General features: G+C 40.6%; 1 protein-coding gene across 6 annotated transcripts in view; it reads left to right on the top strand.

The window, feature by feature from the left end:
- The first annotated feature begins 4960 nt into the window (after positions 1 to 4960).
- Positions 4961 to 16755, top strand: part of magi2b (membrane associated guanylate kinase, WW and PDZ domain containing 2b) — a 75921-nt gene continuing 64126 nt past the window's right edge. For all 6 annotated transcript variants that reach the window (XM_071501995.1, XM_071501987.1, XM_071502036.1 and 3 more), the window contains exon 1: positions 4961 to 5602. In XM_071501995.1, the coding sequence (XP_071358096.1) occupies positions 5305 to 5602 (298 nt within the window). In that variant the 5' untranslated portion in view covers positions 4961 to 5304. The remainder of the gene's footprint in view (positions 5603 to 16755) is intronic.

Here is a 16755-nt window from a genome sequence, read left to right as displayed (position 1 = left end):
CACTATTTTTGGGAGTCATTGTGTGATTTTAAAAGCTAACTGCAGACTCATTTAGCTAATCCCCAAAGCCCTCCAGGGGAGATCAAACAGCGTGGATATGAAACTTCTTCAAAATGAAGGTATGTAGTTCAGGAAAGACTGATAGAGAAGAGGATCATGATGCTAATGAAGGTGATCAAATAGCACATCACTGCAGACTGCAGCTGACCAGAGTCAAAGCAAAAGGAATCCAATCCAAACCACATATCACATCTGAAGAAACTCTTTGAAAACTATGTGTAATAACCAGCTTATTTTTTTGATCTTTAGTCAAGTTGTACACCACTTAAAAGAGTTGACATCTGAGACGACTGGAAGAGATAGAATTTGTTATGTGTAAGTTTTTAATCTGATAATAAAGTCTCCATGTAGGATTATTACCCAGGATTATTTTTGAGGTCATTACTTATGTTTGGGAGTTTTAAAAGTCTTATATGTTAGCCAGTACACTCTTTAGATATAATAAATATGCTTTTGATAATAGTTCAATATTTTGGGAAATATGCTAAATATAATATTAGCAAGAAAGCATTCTTGCTTATAGTCGGATAAGAAGATTGATGCCACTGTCGGTGGTGGTCCCCAATTACTTTTGCTAAAATAAGCTAACTGGCTAATGGCTATAGCTTCATATTTGTCGTACTTATGAGAGTGCACATAGTGTAGTGTATAGAGCGGTAAGTTAATATGGTGAATTTTTTAGCAAATACTTTCCTATTTACATATTGAGCTATTTTGGAACAACAGCAATATTATTTTGGATTATTTTGGTGTTTCTGGCCCCCTGACGACTGTAAGACCAGTGTTCACTCTCTGTTTTTGCTCTCTACCAACTCCTGAGGGACATCAGTGGCTCTTTATTTGCTAAATGCTTCACTGTGTTCACCAGCTATTCTCTGACCGTGTCTGTCTGCTGGTGCTGAGCAGGTAGTGTACGGTTGGCTTTAAGAGCTTTGCCAATGAAAACAACGACAGCCGAGCAGTGAAAGGGAAGCAGAACAGTAAAACTGTGGTGTTCAAAAATGAGCTAAAACTTAGTATAAATCTCTGAAAAGCTGAGAGGAGCTGCTGATACAGGTGATAATTCTCCTAGCAATGTCACATTATTTTTGCATTGTCATTTGATACACTGTTATTTTAGAAATATCAATTCCTGTATAGCCACCTGAATATAAAATGTTGCAGTTTCAAATTTGCTTTTTATAGAAATCCATGTAGCGCACATATTATGGTTGAAAATTGTAAAACTCTGTCTGCATTTCCTCAGATACATCAGCATTTCTGTACCGCAGATTTTTGTTATTCTATGTGCTGATATACACTCACCAGCCACTTTATTAGGTACACCTGTTCAACTGCTCATTCACGGAAATATTTAATCAGCCAATCACATGGCAGCAACTCAATGCATTTAGGCATGTAAACATGGACAGAATGACCTGCTGAAGTTTAAACCGAGCATCAGAAAGGGGAAGAAAGGTGATTTAAGTGACTTTGAACGAGGCTTGGTTGTTGGTGCCAGATTGGTTGGTCTGAGTATTTCAGAAACTGCTGATCTACTGGGATTTTCCCGCACAACCATCTCTAGGGTTTACAGAGAATGGTCCGAAAAAGCGAAACTATCCAGTGAGCGGCAGTTCTCTGGGAGAAAATGCCTTGTTGATGCCAGAGGTCAGAGGAGAATGGCCAGACTGCTTTGAGCTGATAGGAAGGCAACAATAACTCAAATAACCACTTGTTATAACCAAGGTATACAGAAGAGCATCTCTGAACACAACACGTCGAATCTGAAGCAGATGAGCTACAGCGGCAGAAGAGCACACCGGGTACCACTCCTGTCAGCTAAGACGAGGAAACTGAGGCTACAGTTCACATGGGTTCACCAAAATTGGACAGTAGAGGATTGGAAAAACGTTGCCTGGTCTGATGAGTCTCAATTTCTGCTGCAACATTTGGATGGTAGGGTCATCCCACTATCCATACCGACATATCTATGATAAGCTCATATCAGCTGGCAACTCAGGCTCTAGTGAGGATGTCTGTATGGTTTGGTTTGGACCTTCTACAGGTGTACTTTGCCATCATAAACTTCACTGCATAATTAAATCTCATTGTGAGCTTGGAGAAAAAGCCAACTTGATTTAGTTGCCAATTCCCTTAAGCCATTTGGTCTAATTAACTTATTCTGTGTGCGTGTTGCATTTGAGTGTGTGTGTGTGTGTGTGTGTGTGTGTGTGTGTGGGTGCATGTTGAAACTGATTTTTAACCACTTCTCCAGTCCAGCACACCCCTGGGTTTCTCACTGATGCCACTGTGTTGTTTCTATAATTTTAAAGTTTAAAACGCCTCCCCAATATTGTTACTGTCTCCTAAGACATTAGATGATAGTTAATATTTGTCTGCAGTCTGTTTTCTCTTTTTGAGCACTGGCGCATCCGTGGATAAAATAAAGACGATAAAGACAGGAGGAGCCTATTCATCCTGTAGAGAGTGTCTGTGTGAAGGTGACCTCACTCCCCCCTGGCTTTGCCTCGCAATAAAAACAACTTAGTGTGTATTTCTTCCCTAACAGCGAATACAGAAATGAGAGAGTGAATGAGGGAGGCGGTGAGCTAAATCCATATAAGTTCTACTGAAATTCCCCCTCTGAGTGCGCAGACTGCCTCATGCTATTGTATTTTTGCCTTCTGTTGTTGGCAGTCAGCTTTAGGATGCTTATTACTCTCTGTCTTTAATGATTATATAAAATAATGCCCCCCACCCATTGTACTCAAACACACGAATATATTTGCAGACAGTCTGAGGAAGCCCCTATGGATGTTTCCAGTGGCACAATCACAACAACTACAACCGTTGTATTTAGATGATTAATATTCTGACAGAAAGTGAAAGATTTGTTGGAACTGGAGCAGCTGCTCAAACTTCCAGCTTTCACAGAAAGAACAACAAAGATGAAGCACGTCTTGTTTATGAAGCTCTTTTTCTTCCAAGCCGTCATGCAGCACAATGACACGCAGACCAAAGGACTTCATTACAATGCTGGTAGGAGCTCATGTAAGCTCACTTCCTCCTAACACTGTCCACATGTGATTGGCCACCCAGACACTACTGAGAGCTACTGCTGCACTTTCGTGTCCTGTCACGAGAATATTTTAACGTGGCAATGAGTTGCTTGAAGTGACTCCAAATTTAGACGCTCCAGCTCAAAGCTTCGACAGCTGATGGCTTTTCTTTTTGTTCTTCTATCACACTTCTATTCACAAAGGAAGGTCCAAAATAGTGAAATACTCTGATCCAGATATAGATAGATGAGCACAAGACAAATACTTAGTGTATGATTTGTCATGTACACAAAAGAATACTACTTATGTAACAAAAAAAAAAAAAGAAGCCACACAGTGCCAGGTTGCTGTTCTATTTGAAGGCATCTTCGGATGATTTCACAATTTAGTACGCCAGTAACTTTAAATGAGCTGCCGTTGGTGTGAAAACATGCAGACTCTGAACCCTCTATACTATGCGCCTCCTCACCCATGAACTGTATTTCCATGCTGGCTACAGGCCTCTTGAAGCTGCAGTTCTGACACCCACCAGCAGAGGCACAGATATAGCAAAGCAGGGGATTCATTTCCCCCCTGAGTATATAATCTCCTAATCCAGCCAGTTTTCCAGATTATACCAGTAGCCTACTCTTTCTCCACTGTGGTGGTTAGTCTTTAATAATCATCTGGTCTGCATCATCATCGGCGTAGAAGTAGTGTCAAAAGCATCTGCTGTAACCAGAATGTACAGTATGACCTAAATGCAAACACAGTGAAGTAAATAAAGTGACAATCAAAGTGAATCCACTGCTCTTCATGGATTATTTACTGGTTGCAAATGCACAGGGGGTTTTCTACAGTAATGTTGTTTTGTAGGGAGGATACTCACATTACAAAAGCACATTGCATGTCTTTAAATACACACATGCACACAGAGGCTGAGAGTGGCAGTACGAGGGACTGTCGTCCTCAGTAGATTTGGAGAAGCGGCTCTTGACTTTTGTGTTAAATATTAAATGAAACTTTACTTCACCCACTTCGAAAAGCCATGCAGCCATGAAAAAATAATGGCAACAAAAGGATTTGTCATTCTCTGCTGGCCTTGAATTTATCATAGCATCACAGCAATGATGTAACAGTGACCAACTTAAGGGGGTGAATTTTACAGAGCAGAAGTACAGATGTTTAATGTTGTTTCTTTCGCACTGCAACAGTAGTGCAGCAGTAAAAGAAATCAGTCCATGCCCTAAGTTTTTACTGCTTAAATGTCGACATGTTGAAGTGAGATAATGAATTGATATACTCTGTCTCCAACTGTAATCAAGTGTTTAACAATGTCTTAACCACAGTTTATTTTACATAATCAAGATCTTTCCCAAACCTTAACCAGACTGTAGTTGCCATGTGCTGATAAAGCAAAAAGTGATATTTTTTAAAATATTGGTAAAACAGGATTACTCTGTGAATTGTGTATGTATTCTGTATGTCTTAAGCAGATATGTATATAGGAAAATATATCATTTAAGCACAATAAAAACTGAAATAATACATTTTTTGTTTTGATTTTGGGGGGGCTACAAGATAGGTCCTCAAACCTAGGTAGTATTACTGCAGATGTTGCCTTAAGGCTTCTATATCATTAATGTGCATAAATTGTCCATGCAGTATTAACAAACAAACTTGCAATTAATGTACATTAATCACCACAAACTAACAGCCACATGGTGAAAAAGTCAGTCATAAAGCTATTTTATTCCCGAATCATAAATCATATAGGTTAAGATTTATATGTAATGTAGAGTAAACTGATGTGCCCCCCATGTCATCGCCTGTGTGTGACCAGAGAGCCCGAGGAAGCGCCCCTGGCAGTGTAGTGGGAGTGAAGCGCCTCCCGTGTTATTTCCCCTCCTCTCCATCCTTTAACGCCGAACCAGAACCATTCATCTCTCCCCTCCTTCAGGCTTCACATCCGGGTCATCCGCCAGTATCTGTCTCTCGCGTCTGTGTGTCTGACACAGAGTAATAATTATTTCATCCGCCGCCGAGCTGTACTGCAGCCCTCTGTCCGACTGCGTGGCTCGCCGAGCGGACACTGCGCCTGGCGTGCACCGGTGATGATGGAGCCAGGGGCGCTGTGAAGCTGCAGCCGGTCGCACAAAGGCAGGGATGAGACGGTAGGAGGCTTTTGTATGGGCTAGCCCGTGGAGATTAACTCGCCCTAACGATGTCTAAGAGCCTCAAGAAGAAAAACCACTGGACCAACAAAGTCCACGAAGCGGTGATAACCCGGGGGAAGGAAGGGGAGCTGGGGTTCGAGCTGAAGGGGGGCGCGGAGAACGGCCAGTTCCCCCACTTCGGCGAAGTGAAGCAGGTGAAGGGACTGATCCAGAGCGGAAAACTGGCCCAGGATGAGCTGCTGCTGGAGGTCAACGACATGCCAGTGGCCGGGCTCACCACCCGGGACGTGCTGGCCGTGATTAAACACTGCAAAGACCCGGTCCGCTTCAAATGTGTGAAGCAAGGTGAGGAGGGGTGGAGGTGGTGGTGGTGGTGGTGGTGGTGGTGGGGGCGCACCGCCGCGTTGACTTGAGAGGCGGGGAGGAGTGTGTGTGTGTGTGTGTGTGTGTGTGTGTGTGTGTGTGTGTGTGTGTGTGTGGCTGGTTTGATTAAGATGTCATTCGTGCAGTCATCTGTCAGTCTGCACTGAAGGGAGAAGACGTGTGTTTATGTGGACAAACCCACGCTCAGGCCTGTTTGTGATGATGGGTTCAGTCCCCGGTGATCGGTGACTATAATGGTTGTATCGCAGCCGAGAGCCGCCGCCGTTTGTTTATCTCAGTGTCGCTGGTTCGATGCCACAGCCTGGAGGGGGTGTGTCCGTTTAGGCATGATGCCACAGCCTGCGGTCCTCTCCTTATTTTGGTCGAGCACAGGGCTGGTTTCACTGAACAGGCCTGCGCCGTGGATCAAATGTTTTTCTCTTTGCTGCTGTAGAGTCTGAGCGACAGACAGACAGACAGACAGACAGAGTCCACACTGTTACTGTTGCATATCGATCAACTATGTAATCAACATGGTTTGCTTTAACTCACGCCTTCCAAATTTCTCACACACACACACACACTTTTGTTTATGAAATGTTTCTGAGTTCAGAAGTGGAGAATAATTGTGCAGGTCCCTTGCAGTCATGGTCTGATAAGCCTCTGAGTGTTTTGTTGTTGTCAGCCAGGAGCAGCGTTGTTGGATAATGATTGTAGGCCTCTGAAGCTGGAGGCTTGTTGAAATGTTTGTGACCACAGCAGTGGATTTATGGCAACACTGTTGACTGAGTGACCTGCTTCTGTCAGCCAGTGTAAAGGCGGACGGGGTCTATGTGAGAGTAGAACATTGGATTGAGGGAACAGCGGAGGAGATAGTTATCATCGCACCCTCTGAGGCGCAGTTTAAGTCCCAATAAGTGGCTGAAAGGGCTGTGTTCTCAGCCATGAAATGAGCATTACAGTGGCTTGATTCTGGGACATGAGTAAAGCAAGAAATCAAGGCGGTTTTTATTTTTGGACATTGCCGACTTTGCTCACAGAGGATTTGACTTCACACGTCCTCCCCTGACTGCTCGCCCTCAATCTCTGTGTTTCCATGGGTTGCGTCAATGTGATTGATTATTGAGTTGGAGCTGCTGACAGAGTAAGAGTCCAGTGTTGCAATGTCTGAGGGGTTAATGCTAATGCGAACGTGTCTCAGAGAGGTCTATTTTCTCTCTCCCTCTCTTATCCATTTAAACATGAGTCTGTCTGTTTATTGAACTACCCACCTCTCGCTGCTCTCCAGCTGAATGTAGTCTTTGAACGTCCTTGAGCACACTGCTGTTCATGCCTATCGCTTGTTGTCCCCCTTACTAGGTATTTTTTGTTCTCATCCCCTCGGTCTCCCCCTTCTCTTAGCTGTCACATTACTATTTGACTTCCATTCAGCAGAGAGTGGCATGTATTTACGGTAGTGTGCTTGCAGACAGCTGCTGACACACTCCTGGCCCATTGAGGAATCATCTAGAAGCAGTCCAGTCGCTCGGCTCAGAGGCCACACGCAGCCAAATCGGAGATGGATGTCCTGTCTTTCCGCACAATCATGTCTGACTGCCCATGCGAACGTGCACACACTAACACACTTACACATTTTAACAAGTTATTTTCGGTCAGGTAGATTGTAGAAGCCTGTCTTCTGTCCCTGAGGGAGCACAGCAGTGACAGCGAGGCCTGACGAACCTCGAGAGAGAGGTCACAGCCCGACTCTGCCCTGACCTGTTACATCTACTCTGATCAGTGTTTTCAGGAAACACACTGCAAACAGGCATGTGTGCACGTATCCAAATAGACAGGACAGGACACGGCCTTGTAAATATGGGATTGTTATGCACCTTTTGCTCTAAACTGTTTTGTGCTTCATTCTCAACCCAGTTCTGCGCCAGTTTATAGACTGAGCCGTGGACACAGACCGTGTCCTTTACAAGTCCTGTGTTGGCGAATTTTCATGCACATCACAACATGCAGGTGTGAAATGTGTATCAAGTGCACCCTCTACATCTTGTGCTATATAACAAGCTATTAAATCAGTTAGGCTTTATCAATCAATCAGTCATGGAACTGCTTTGTTTTGCAAAGAAACCACTTTGGTTGTGATAGTGGAATTGCAAAGAAAGAAACGTGGTTTGTGTGTGCATCTCTAGAGGGCTGTTATTTATTCCCCTGCTGCTTGTGTGTGTGTGTGTGTGTATCTAACTGCTTCAAGTGTCTCATGTCTCCATCATGTAAATGAATGTGCTATAAATTAATCTTGACTAATGGCAGTCTAACAACATAACACCACACACCAGAGAATCAAAACAAAATAAAAAGATTTCTTCATTTATGTAACCTAAGATAAGAGTGAACTTTATTGGTCCCACAGGGGTAAATTAGCATAGTTACAGCAGAAGCAGGATGTAGATGAGGGTGGGTATCAAAAAATATATAATATATTACACCTTGTTTACATGAATAATGTTGCACCTTGTTTACATGAAGTGTAGTATTGTACATACTTTGAACAGTGGTGAGGAAAAAAAGTTGCATGTTTTACAAAAAAATATTGGTGTTTGTGGAGTTCCTGGTGAGTCGTTGGTAACAGTGCTGGTTGGCTTAAATTTTTTTTCTGGGGCTAGCACTTCATTTTTTAGGGAAGACACTTTTACATGTCACACTAGGAAAAGTACAGGTGTAAATAAAAATTCCATTTAAGGGTCCAGGTATTTTGCATGCTGGTTCCCTGTCACGCTGTCGTGGCTCATTGGAAGACTTGAATGGAGCGGAGCTGTCCTCATGTTATTAGTAACACCTGTGCTTTGCCTTTTATGACAAGTCAAAATGTCTGCTCTGATATATGCTTGCTGCCACAATTAGTGTAATCAATAATTTCTCCCAGATGCAGACTTTATAGAAAAGGATTGTTTATGAACTTGACTGATAAGAATACTTCCAAATGCATTTATATAAAAAAAAAAGACATATAGCAGTGGATGTTCTCGTAGATGCTGGTCTGTAAATAGGTTATTTGCTGCGTTCTTCTGTACATCATTGTTCATCTCCTCATCAGCACCAAGCAGGAGTGAGGTGCAAACGGCTGCTCGGCTCAGTGAGGTGGATTTATAAAAGTGAGCCGAGAGGTGTTAGAACAGTATGGAGAGGAGAGAGGTGAGAATGTGAATGCGTGTGTGTGCGTGTGTGTGTGTGAATGTGTGTGTGTGTGTCTGTGTGTGTGTGTGTGAGAGAGAGAGAGAGAGCAAGTGAAGAGAAAGAGAGGTTGAGATTAAGAGAAGAGTATGATGAAGGTGTGAGCATACACACTTTAAGAAACTGAGAAAGTGCAACCTTGTGATTTTTTTTTCAGATTATCTCTGTCAGATTCTTCATTTTAAAAATCCAAATAAATAGATTTTCTAAAGTGCGTGTTTCCATAATTATGATGTGTACTTGCTGTGCCAACTTGCCATAATGACACAATGGACAAACTATGTAGGGTTGTAGTTATAGTGATAGCCTCGTCTTTGTCTTTCCTCTTTCCCTAATTGAGCAACATAACTATAGATTTAAGTTTACTGGACATAATTTTCATCAATATTTTTGTTTTTGGTCAATTCCATTTAAGTTCTGCTTATCAGTTAGGTTTTCCTGTTTATTCACAGTTGTTAGTAAATTTAACAAAATAATAAAATATATATCCACCTCTAAATAACCCAGCTCTCCTTTTAATTTGGATCACTTTTGTCATAAATATCTATGTAGCAAATACAGTAATATAAATTACATTAGTGGCTATTTAAAAATTATTTTTTTATTTTTATAAATCTTGTTCTTTTATATAGATTATATCAGGGCCATCATCCAAGGCTCAATCCACAACAAATGTTGCTCTGATTTACAAACAAAAAACAGAATATCAGACTTGCTATTTTCCTCACCTGAAGGTACTTTGCTCTGGATAAGAACTGCAGACTTAAAGCTACAAACATGTCAACATGTCACTGCTTGCCGATATTGCTGGTTTGAAATGTAATTTTCTACTTTCCAAATTGTGTTTTTACCTCTCAGAGGGGAGTGTGGTGGAGGAACACCCCAGGACGTTTCATCCACTTGGGCTCATGAGAACAATATGTGGTTCTTTCTGAGGAAAAACAACACGAAATCAAAATGTTAACATGCCCTTTAACATCTAAGTAGAGCACAACCAGCCTCCATCTCACTGTGCAGCAGCTCTTGGCCACAGCTTATATAGGGCAGGCCAGGCCAGGGAGCGCGCTATTACTGATGAAACTGTAAATAGGAATTCAGCAGTGGACTATAACCACTTTATCTATAATATTAAATTCTCTCTTAAACTCTTAACTTTCTGTCAATTTGATCATGATGTGCTCTGTGAATAACCGTTGCTACACCTGTCAAGTTTTCCTTTCTCCTACAGCACATATGCGGGTTACAGTGATAATGGCGGCAGATTTACTCAAAATACTCAGTAATTTTTTAAATCGATGAGTGGTCAGTTTCACACAGAAATAAACAAAAACAAGATAAAAAAACAAGATAAAATGACAATGAGATGGTAGCAGAATTTTTGAGTAGTGGCTAGCAATGGTTAGCTGATGCTAATGCTAAAAGCCCAAAAGTTGGGTGAGACCTCAGTCTCCAGCTGACTTTTTAATTTTTCAGTAGGATGGAAGCATTAAAAAGTAGTTTTAAATATGTACTTGGTCACTGAGTATGTGATATAATCCTGAAAGACTATAAAAAATCTGCAGGTCATTAAAATATTACACACAAATGAAAAGAATACTTGGGCGAGCAACGCAGTAATCAGATTAATGCTTTAATGTTTGTATTTTTAAACAGTAATAATACAATAATAGAGAATAACGAATTAATAGTAATACAGAAAAATTGGATGAAGAATAATAGATGAGTTTGGCAAATGTAATGCTATCTAGTGCAAAGAAAATAAATGAAATAAATGCAGGACATAGCCACTATCATTATTCTAAAGCCTGATAAAGTAGCATCTTAGCTCCACTTTTATAATGTAACCTTTAACCCCACAACATATGCAGTTAGCTAATAACAGGCCCATTGGCTTTAAAATAAGCTAACTAGCTGGACATGCTAGTGACGTGCTAGATTGATTAATTCCTTCCACTTTTTCTCTGGTGTTATTGGTTTTGTAAGGGCTAAAAAAAGACAATGCCCTCCAAACTACTGAGTATTGAATGCACACCACTTTGGCATGTGGAGAAATCTAAAACTCAACGGGTCATCTATTCGGTTTCTGAGCTATGACTGGATAATCGCTGTTCACATTAGACCCATTCAAAACTGCCAACATCATACGAAATAAACCATAGCTGTGTTAAACCATGAAGTAACTGTGTACAATTTGCATTTTACTGTCCCCAGGATCTAGGCTTTTGAGAATTGTTTGAAGTTATCAGCTTTCCTGACTTGGCGGTCCAAGTCCTGTCAGTCCTCCTAATGTGGGTACAGTATGGAGGGACAGATGGAGCAGGGGCAGAGAAGGCGACCTTCTTGTGCTCTCTTGTCGCTTTGTTAATGAGAAGCTTGAAGATTCAGTGCATAACATCCTGTCTGCTCTGTTGGTATTAATAACTCACCAAGAGATGAGTTCTGTCAGAGGCGGAGGATGATTTTATTGAGGCTGGAAGCTGCTGGAGCTCGGCTCAGAGGATCAAACTCAAGCTCAGCCAGCCAATGACCAAATATCTAACTGGTCCAGTTAAGTGAATTAGGTCAATGTAATTCTCCTCACCATGGACACACTGCATGGGACAATCTGGGGCTGTGCTGCTGCATGTGTTTCTGAAATGTACTTAGAAGTAATGTTTGCAAGACATGACTGAAAGGAGGTTTGGTCAAAGCATTATTACTTAAACATCACTATGCCTCAGTCAGAAATGTCAAACAGTTATTTTAGTCGTGGTGGTGTTTGATTATCTCAATGTCCTTTTTGTGATCAAGAGCTGACTGAACTGGAGATTTTGGCCTCAACAACAGAGTTGTCATCTTCATAAGTCAGAGGAAATGAGTCGGGTTTCTGACTAGTTTTACAGATAACAAGACAGAGCATCTAGCAGTGGATAACCATGTGGTGACCGTATGATGCAGCGTGTGAAGTAGTGTTTGAGAAGAGAGGCCGTGTTTCACAGTAGGATGTTGCCAAAAAACTGTTCATCTGGCTGAGATAAAACACATATTCTTATGATTATTCATGACGTTTGTGAGTGTTGAGATAGAAAGTGTGTTTGTATGCAAATGTGTATGATGCTGAGAAAGGAACAGAGATGGAATGCAAGTGTATGCATGCATATATTTATTGTGGGAGCAAAAAGAAATATTATTTATATTATATATATACTATAATATTGTTATCAGTAAGAAATTAATTTTTCTACATAAATCAGATGCTTTTAAATTCCTTTGGTTCTTATGTTTTTTCGAAACTACCATTCATATTTAAAATTTTTCTACTCAAGTCATCAGTGCTGAGCTAACAAATGAAAGGCACACTTTTGACATTTTACATTTAACCCTGGAAATGTGTTTTGTACAAGGTAATACACTATGTGTGTCTTATGTGTATTCATGTTTATTTGTATTTACACCTCCAGCCACTTGGTGGAGCATCCTTATTTTGAGGTAACTAATAGAGGTTTCTGCCTTGTAAAAGAAACATGCAGGTTTTGACTGTCTGTGCCTGTGTTCATGACCTGCTTGTGGATCTATCTCTGCAAAGCAATTTAGGATCCCCTCATCACTGCAACAGCTGTTGACACAGAATTAGTTCACTTGTGTTTTCCACACAAAAGGCGCTACAACAGGCCTCATATTCTCTTTTTAGTCGGCGGGTTCAGTGAGGCTGCTGTAGCTGAGGGACACAACCATCTCTCACCTCCAGAGATGGAAGCAGCCGGGACATTTGGCACATCACGACTACTGGCGCACACACATAAAGACAGACAAGTTTACAGTATAAAAGACACGAGGTCTGCTTTCAAAATGATATGCACTGTATGTTGCTAACTTGCTGAGTGTGACAGGTCCGTGCTGAAACAAGAATCCCTCCTCCCACTTTCTCAGAATCATATCTTATTCGTCAGGCGTGTCAGAAGGCAGCGGATGGTTTTCATTCATTGACATAGTGTAGATTAGCCAGCAGCACTAATCTGATAGCTTCGCTGTGGGCTTCAGATCTGAATGAGAAGGATTACAAAAGCTGGCGTCAGGAGCAGCTCAAGCTGCAGCACTGAAACTGGTGGATGTCTACCAACAATGTTCTGTGCTTCTCTGACTTTCTAAACAGGCTCGCCATCATTTCTGAACGGAATATCTTGGATAGGAGCCAACTCATGTACACAGTATTATACACACTGAATGTACACAACACGAGGGACATTTAAGGAGGGATATTAACTTAAAGCCCCTTTTACACATTCACACCTCAATATCAAGAGATAATGGACTCCACCTGAATTCACCTCATCATTGTATCTCATATAATAAGTGCTTTAATGATAAGGCATCACTTCATGTAAGAGTGCGATGTAATTGCTGGATTATCTAAATATGAACTTAAATTGCTCTCTGAGCTAATCATATTCATTGCAGCAGCAGCAGCAGGCAGCTTCCTGTCTTACTGGAAGAAATCGCAGCAGAGGTGTTTAAGTGCTTAATTTGCATTAAGGATCATTTCATCACTGTAGTGAATGCTTCCTGCCAGTAGAGGACAGTAGCTGTCTAATCAGATAGTACTTTAAGAAGGCCTGAAGCACCTGGTCCCTGAAAGTTTATGGTCCAGTTCAGTTTGAACTTGAAATGATGCTGTTTACGTGACTGCCCGTTCTTTAATATCGTGGTAAAGGTTTAAAACTTTTCTCATCTGACAGTTGTTGCTGTGGTGCTGAACTGCTCCATAACTATGAAATCGTCGGTGTCACAAGGAGACTGCTGACTTTAATTATAACCAGAGTATCGCCTCTTAGCTCAGCAATTCTGGAATAATGTTGCAGAGTTGCACAAAAGAAATTGTACTGTTTGAGAATGAATGAATGAATGATTGAATTAATTAATTAATTAATTTCTGGAATGACCAACCTGGGTCCTCTTCTCCTACCTACTGCAGGTTTTACATGTATGCTTATATTGATATGTTTGTTATTTTATAGTATAAACATGGTGTAGGTTTTTCACATAAATTATTTCACGTAAATCATGAAAAATATTAATGGTCCAGTAGTTTTGTTTTGGCATTGTCATATCCACATATGTATTTTATTATGATCAGTTATTTATATAATGTCAGAAGTTGAGTTCTGGGGCTTTTCTCGTAATAATAAAAATATTTAGAGGAATTTATATGATGATGGGCATAATGAATCACCGTTCACTGTGGTAATGAGTCAGAGAAAAATGTCCACTTTGTGAGGAGCTTATAAGAAGTTTTCCACCTGACTTGTTAGGATGTGAGTTATGGCCACTTCTCACTAACTTGTGCTGGGTGTGTATTATATCCTTGTTCATCCTAACATGTTGTAATGGAGAACAGAAAGGAGCGGTCAGGTCAGTACAGTTGAGCTGAATTAAATTCATTTCGCTTTGGATTTAGCAGCATGAAGGGCCCCTTAATCACAACAGACAGGCTTTATTAGACTATCAGACCATAGCAGCCAAATGAACCATTGGAGAGGCGAATCATTATGATACTCAGATGGCAGCAACAGCCAGAGTTATTAATTTTTTGTATTGACCGGGAACACACCCCCGCTGGTTTTAACCCCTGAGGTTATCGACCACTGCGCCCCCTCAAACCAATGAGGTTCTTATTACTCTCTCTTCCTTCTAAGGCTGCTTCATATCTCTCTCCCTCTCTGTTTTCTCCCCATTATTGTTTCTCAATTTCCCACTGAAGAGAAGATAAAGTGTGTGAATCCACAGACACCTTTGCACTCTGTCTCCGTCCTCTTTCCCTCCTCATGTCTCTTAGTGCATCTGTTGCTTTAATTCTCATTAAAATGCATCCTGCTTGTTTTTTTTTTGATAGAGTCTGAGGAGCGCTGCTTGAACTGAAGAGCGCAATCAGGAGTGACAAACATCTCCATATAGCCACATTTAAAACAGGATCCACCACATACACACAAATACACACCTCCCTGTGTCCATCAGTATCTATCTCATCAGCATAGATGTGAGGTGAGGGGAGATGAGGAATTCATTTACACACTGTGGGGGGAGGACAGTACGAGGAATATTAGGGCTGGCAATTCCTATAACCATCCTCCTTTAATCTTGCAGTCTCATTTGTAGTGCGGGCTTGTTTCTCTTTATAGTGACTCAGGGGTTGTAAATGTGTGTCTGGCCTTGATTACGGCACTGTAGAGAAAGACAAGGAGGAACATCATCATTAAGACCAGTCTGAGGATAGAGGGGGATCAATATTAAGACCTTTAGGAAAGAGTCTTTGTCATTTACTATTAATAATGGGCCCTGCCACCTGCTGCAATAATGCCATTAGGAGTACTAGAAACAGATACTTCATCAACAGCTAAAATGCCTTCACATGTAGAAACTATCAGTACATTTACAGTTAAATTCACACACACGCGCGCCATCTCTCTCTGTCTTACGCACAGACACAGGCCTTCTGAGGCCAGTTCAAACTACCTGTGCGTAATTGGGACTGTGAAACAAGAAGAAGTAGACTAGGTCAGATAAGGGTAGTCTTAACTGGACCACTGGAGAGGTGGATGAAGAGACAAAGAGAGAGAAATTGGGAAAATTGAAATCTAAAATGCCAGATAGCACAGAAGAGGAACAGAGAGAAGAGATGGTGTAAAGACCAAACAGGATCATTGGAAAAACAGTATAATAGAAATGAGTGGGTAGTGGGAAATGGGCAGAAAAAATAGAAGATTTAAGGAGCAGGGTTTAAAGAAATTAAATCACTGTAATATTAGATATAATTTTTTTTCATCCAGAAGGTTTTTTGTGGCAGAACATTTTTTATACCTAAGATCCACAGCATACATAATGAAATAAATACACAGTATTCATAGTGTATACACTGTACATACTCTAAATACCCATATACTGTAAAATAGAATAACAGAAAAGTAGAAGAAAATCAATGACTATACATGCAAAGTACAAATGACAGTACAAATATAAGTCCTGGGTCCGGATTTCAATGTCTCTAATTGAAAGCAAGGAAGAGGGAGCTAAGTAAATTTCTGTTTCAATCATATCTATAAATTACCCCCAAACATTGTTGGGTTAGAGCCTTATAGATATAAAGTTTGTGTTTTAAGCTTATAGTGAAGCTTTTATTTTGGTTTCCCTTATTTTGAAAGTCATACTTGAATTGTAAAAAGGCATGAAAAGAGGAAATGGACGCTATCAAACGATAATGAATGCACCAATACCGCCAATAAAACAGTAATATACTGTAAAGCTGAGACTTTCCAGTATTTAACGCTGTCTGGAAGATTATAATTTCAGTTTATCTCAAATCGAAGGCGGCAGCAAGGTACGTTTAATTGATTTATGTGTTTGAAACACTTGGGTGTTTGAATTTATTTTAAAACTTTTAATTAACTTGTTATAAGTCAAGGTTAGCGGGTCCTTTTCTGTTTAACGTTAACGCTCAAGATGGTTTAATGAAGTGTATGGGACACAAACAAACAAACAAACAAACAACATGAACATTGACAATAGTTAAAAACTGCATGATTATCTTCACGCACAATTAATTTCTGTTGTGCAATTTAGAAGTTGACTTAAACTTTTCTCACACAGCCAGATATTTTAGACATGAAAGACAAAAGGCTAAGAGTCTGTGTGTGATTTGATAGTATCGTGTTAATTAGATTTTTCACAGTAGACATTTTGGCTTTTAATACCTCGAAAATCACAGGTGCAACAAATAACATGAATGATGGCTCTGCTCCAGCAAATAATACAATGCAGTGATTAGCGACATTATTAATTACACCTATGTTTGACATTTTCTGCCATGAATGAAGGTCCAATCAACTATAGTTTCACTTCATATTTTCCCTCAGGTCATATGAATAGTAACAGTAGGG

Source organism: Trachinotus anak, unplaced genomic scaffold, assembly GCF_046630095.1.
Source record: "Trachinotus anak isolate AG129_WGS33_773 ecotype Australia unplaced genomic scaffold, CSIRO_AGI_Tana_v1 ptg000002l, whole genome shotgun sequence".
Taxonomy (NCBI): domain Eukaryota; kingdom Metazoa; phylum Chordata; class Actinopteri; order Carangiformes; family Carangidae; genus Trachinotus; species Trachinotus anak.
This window is presented reverse-complemented; position numbering and strand designations above follow the sequence as displayed.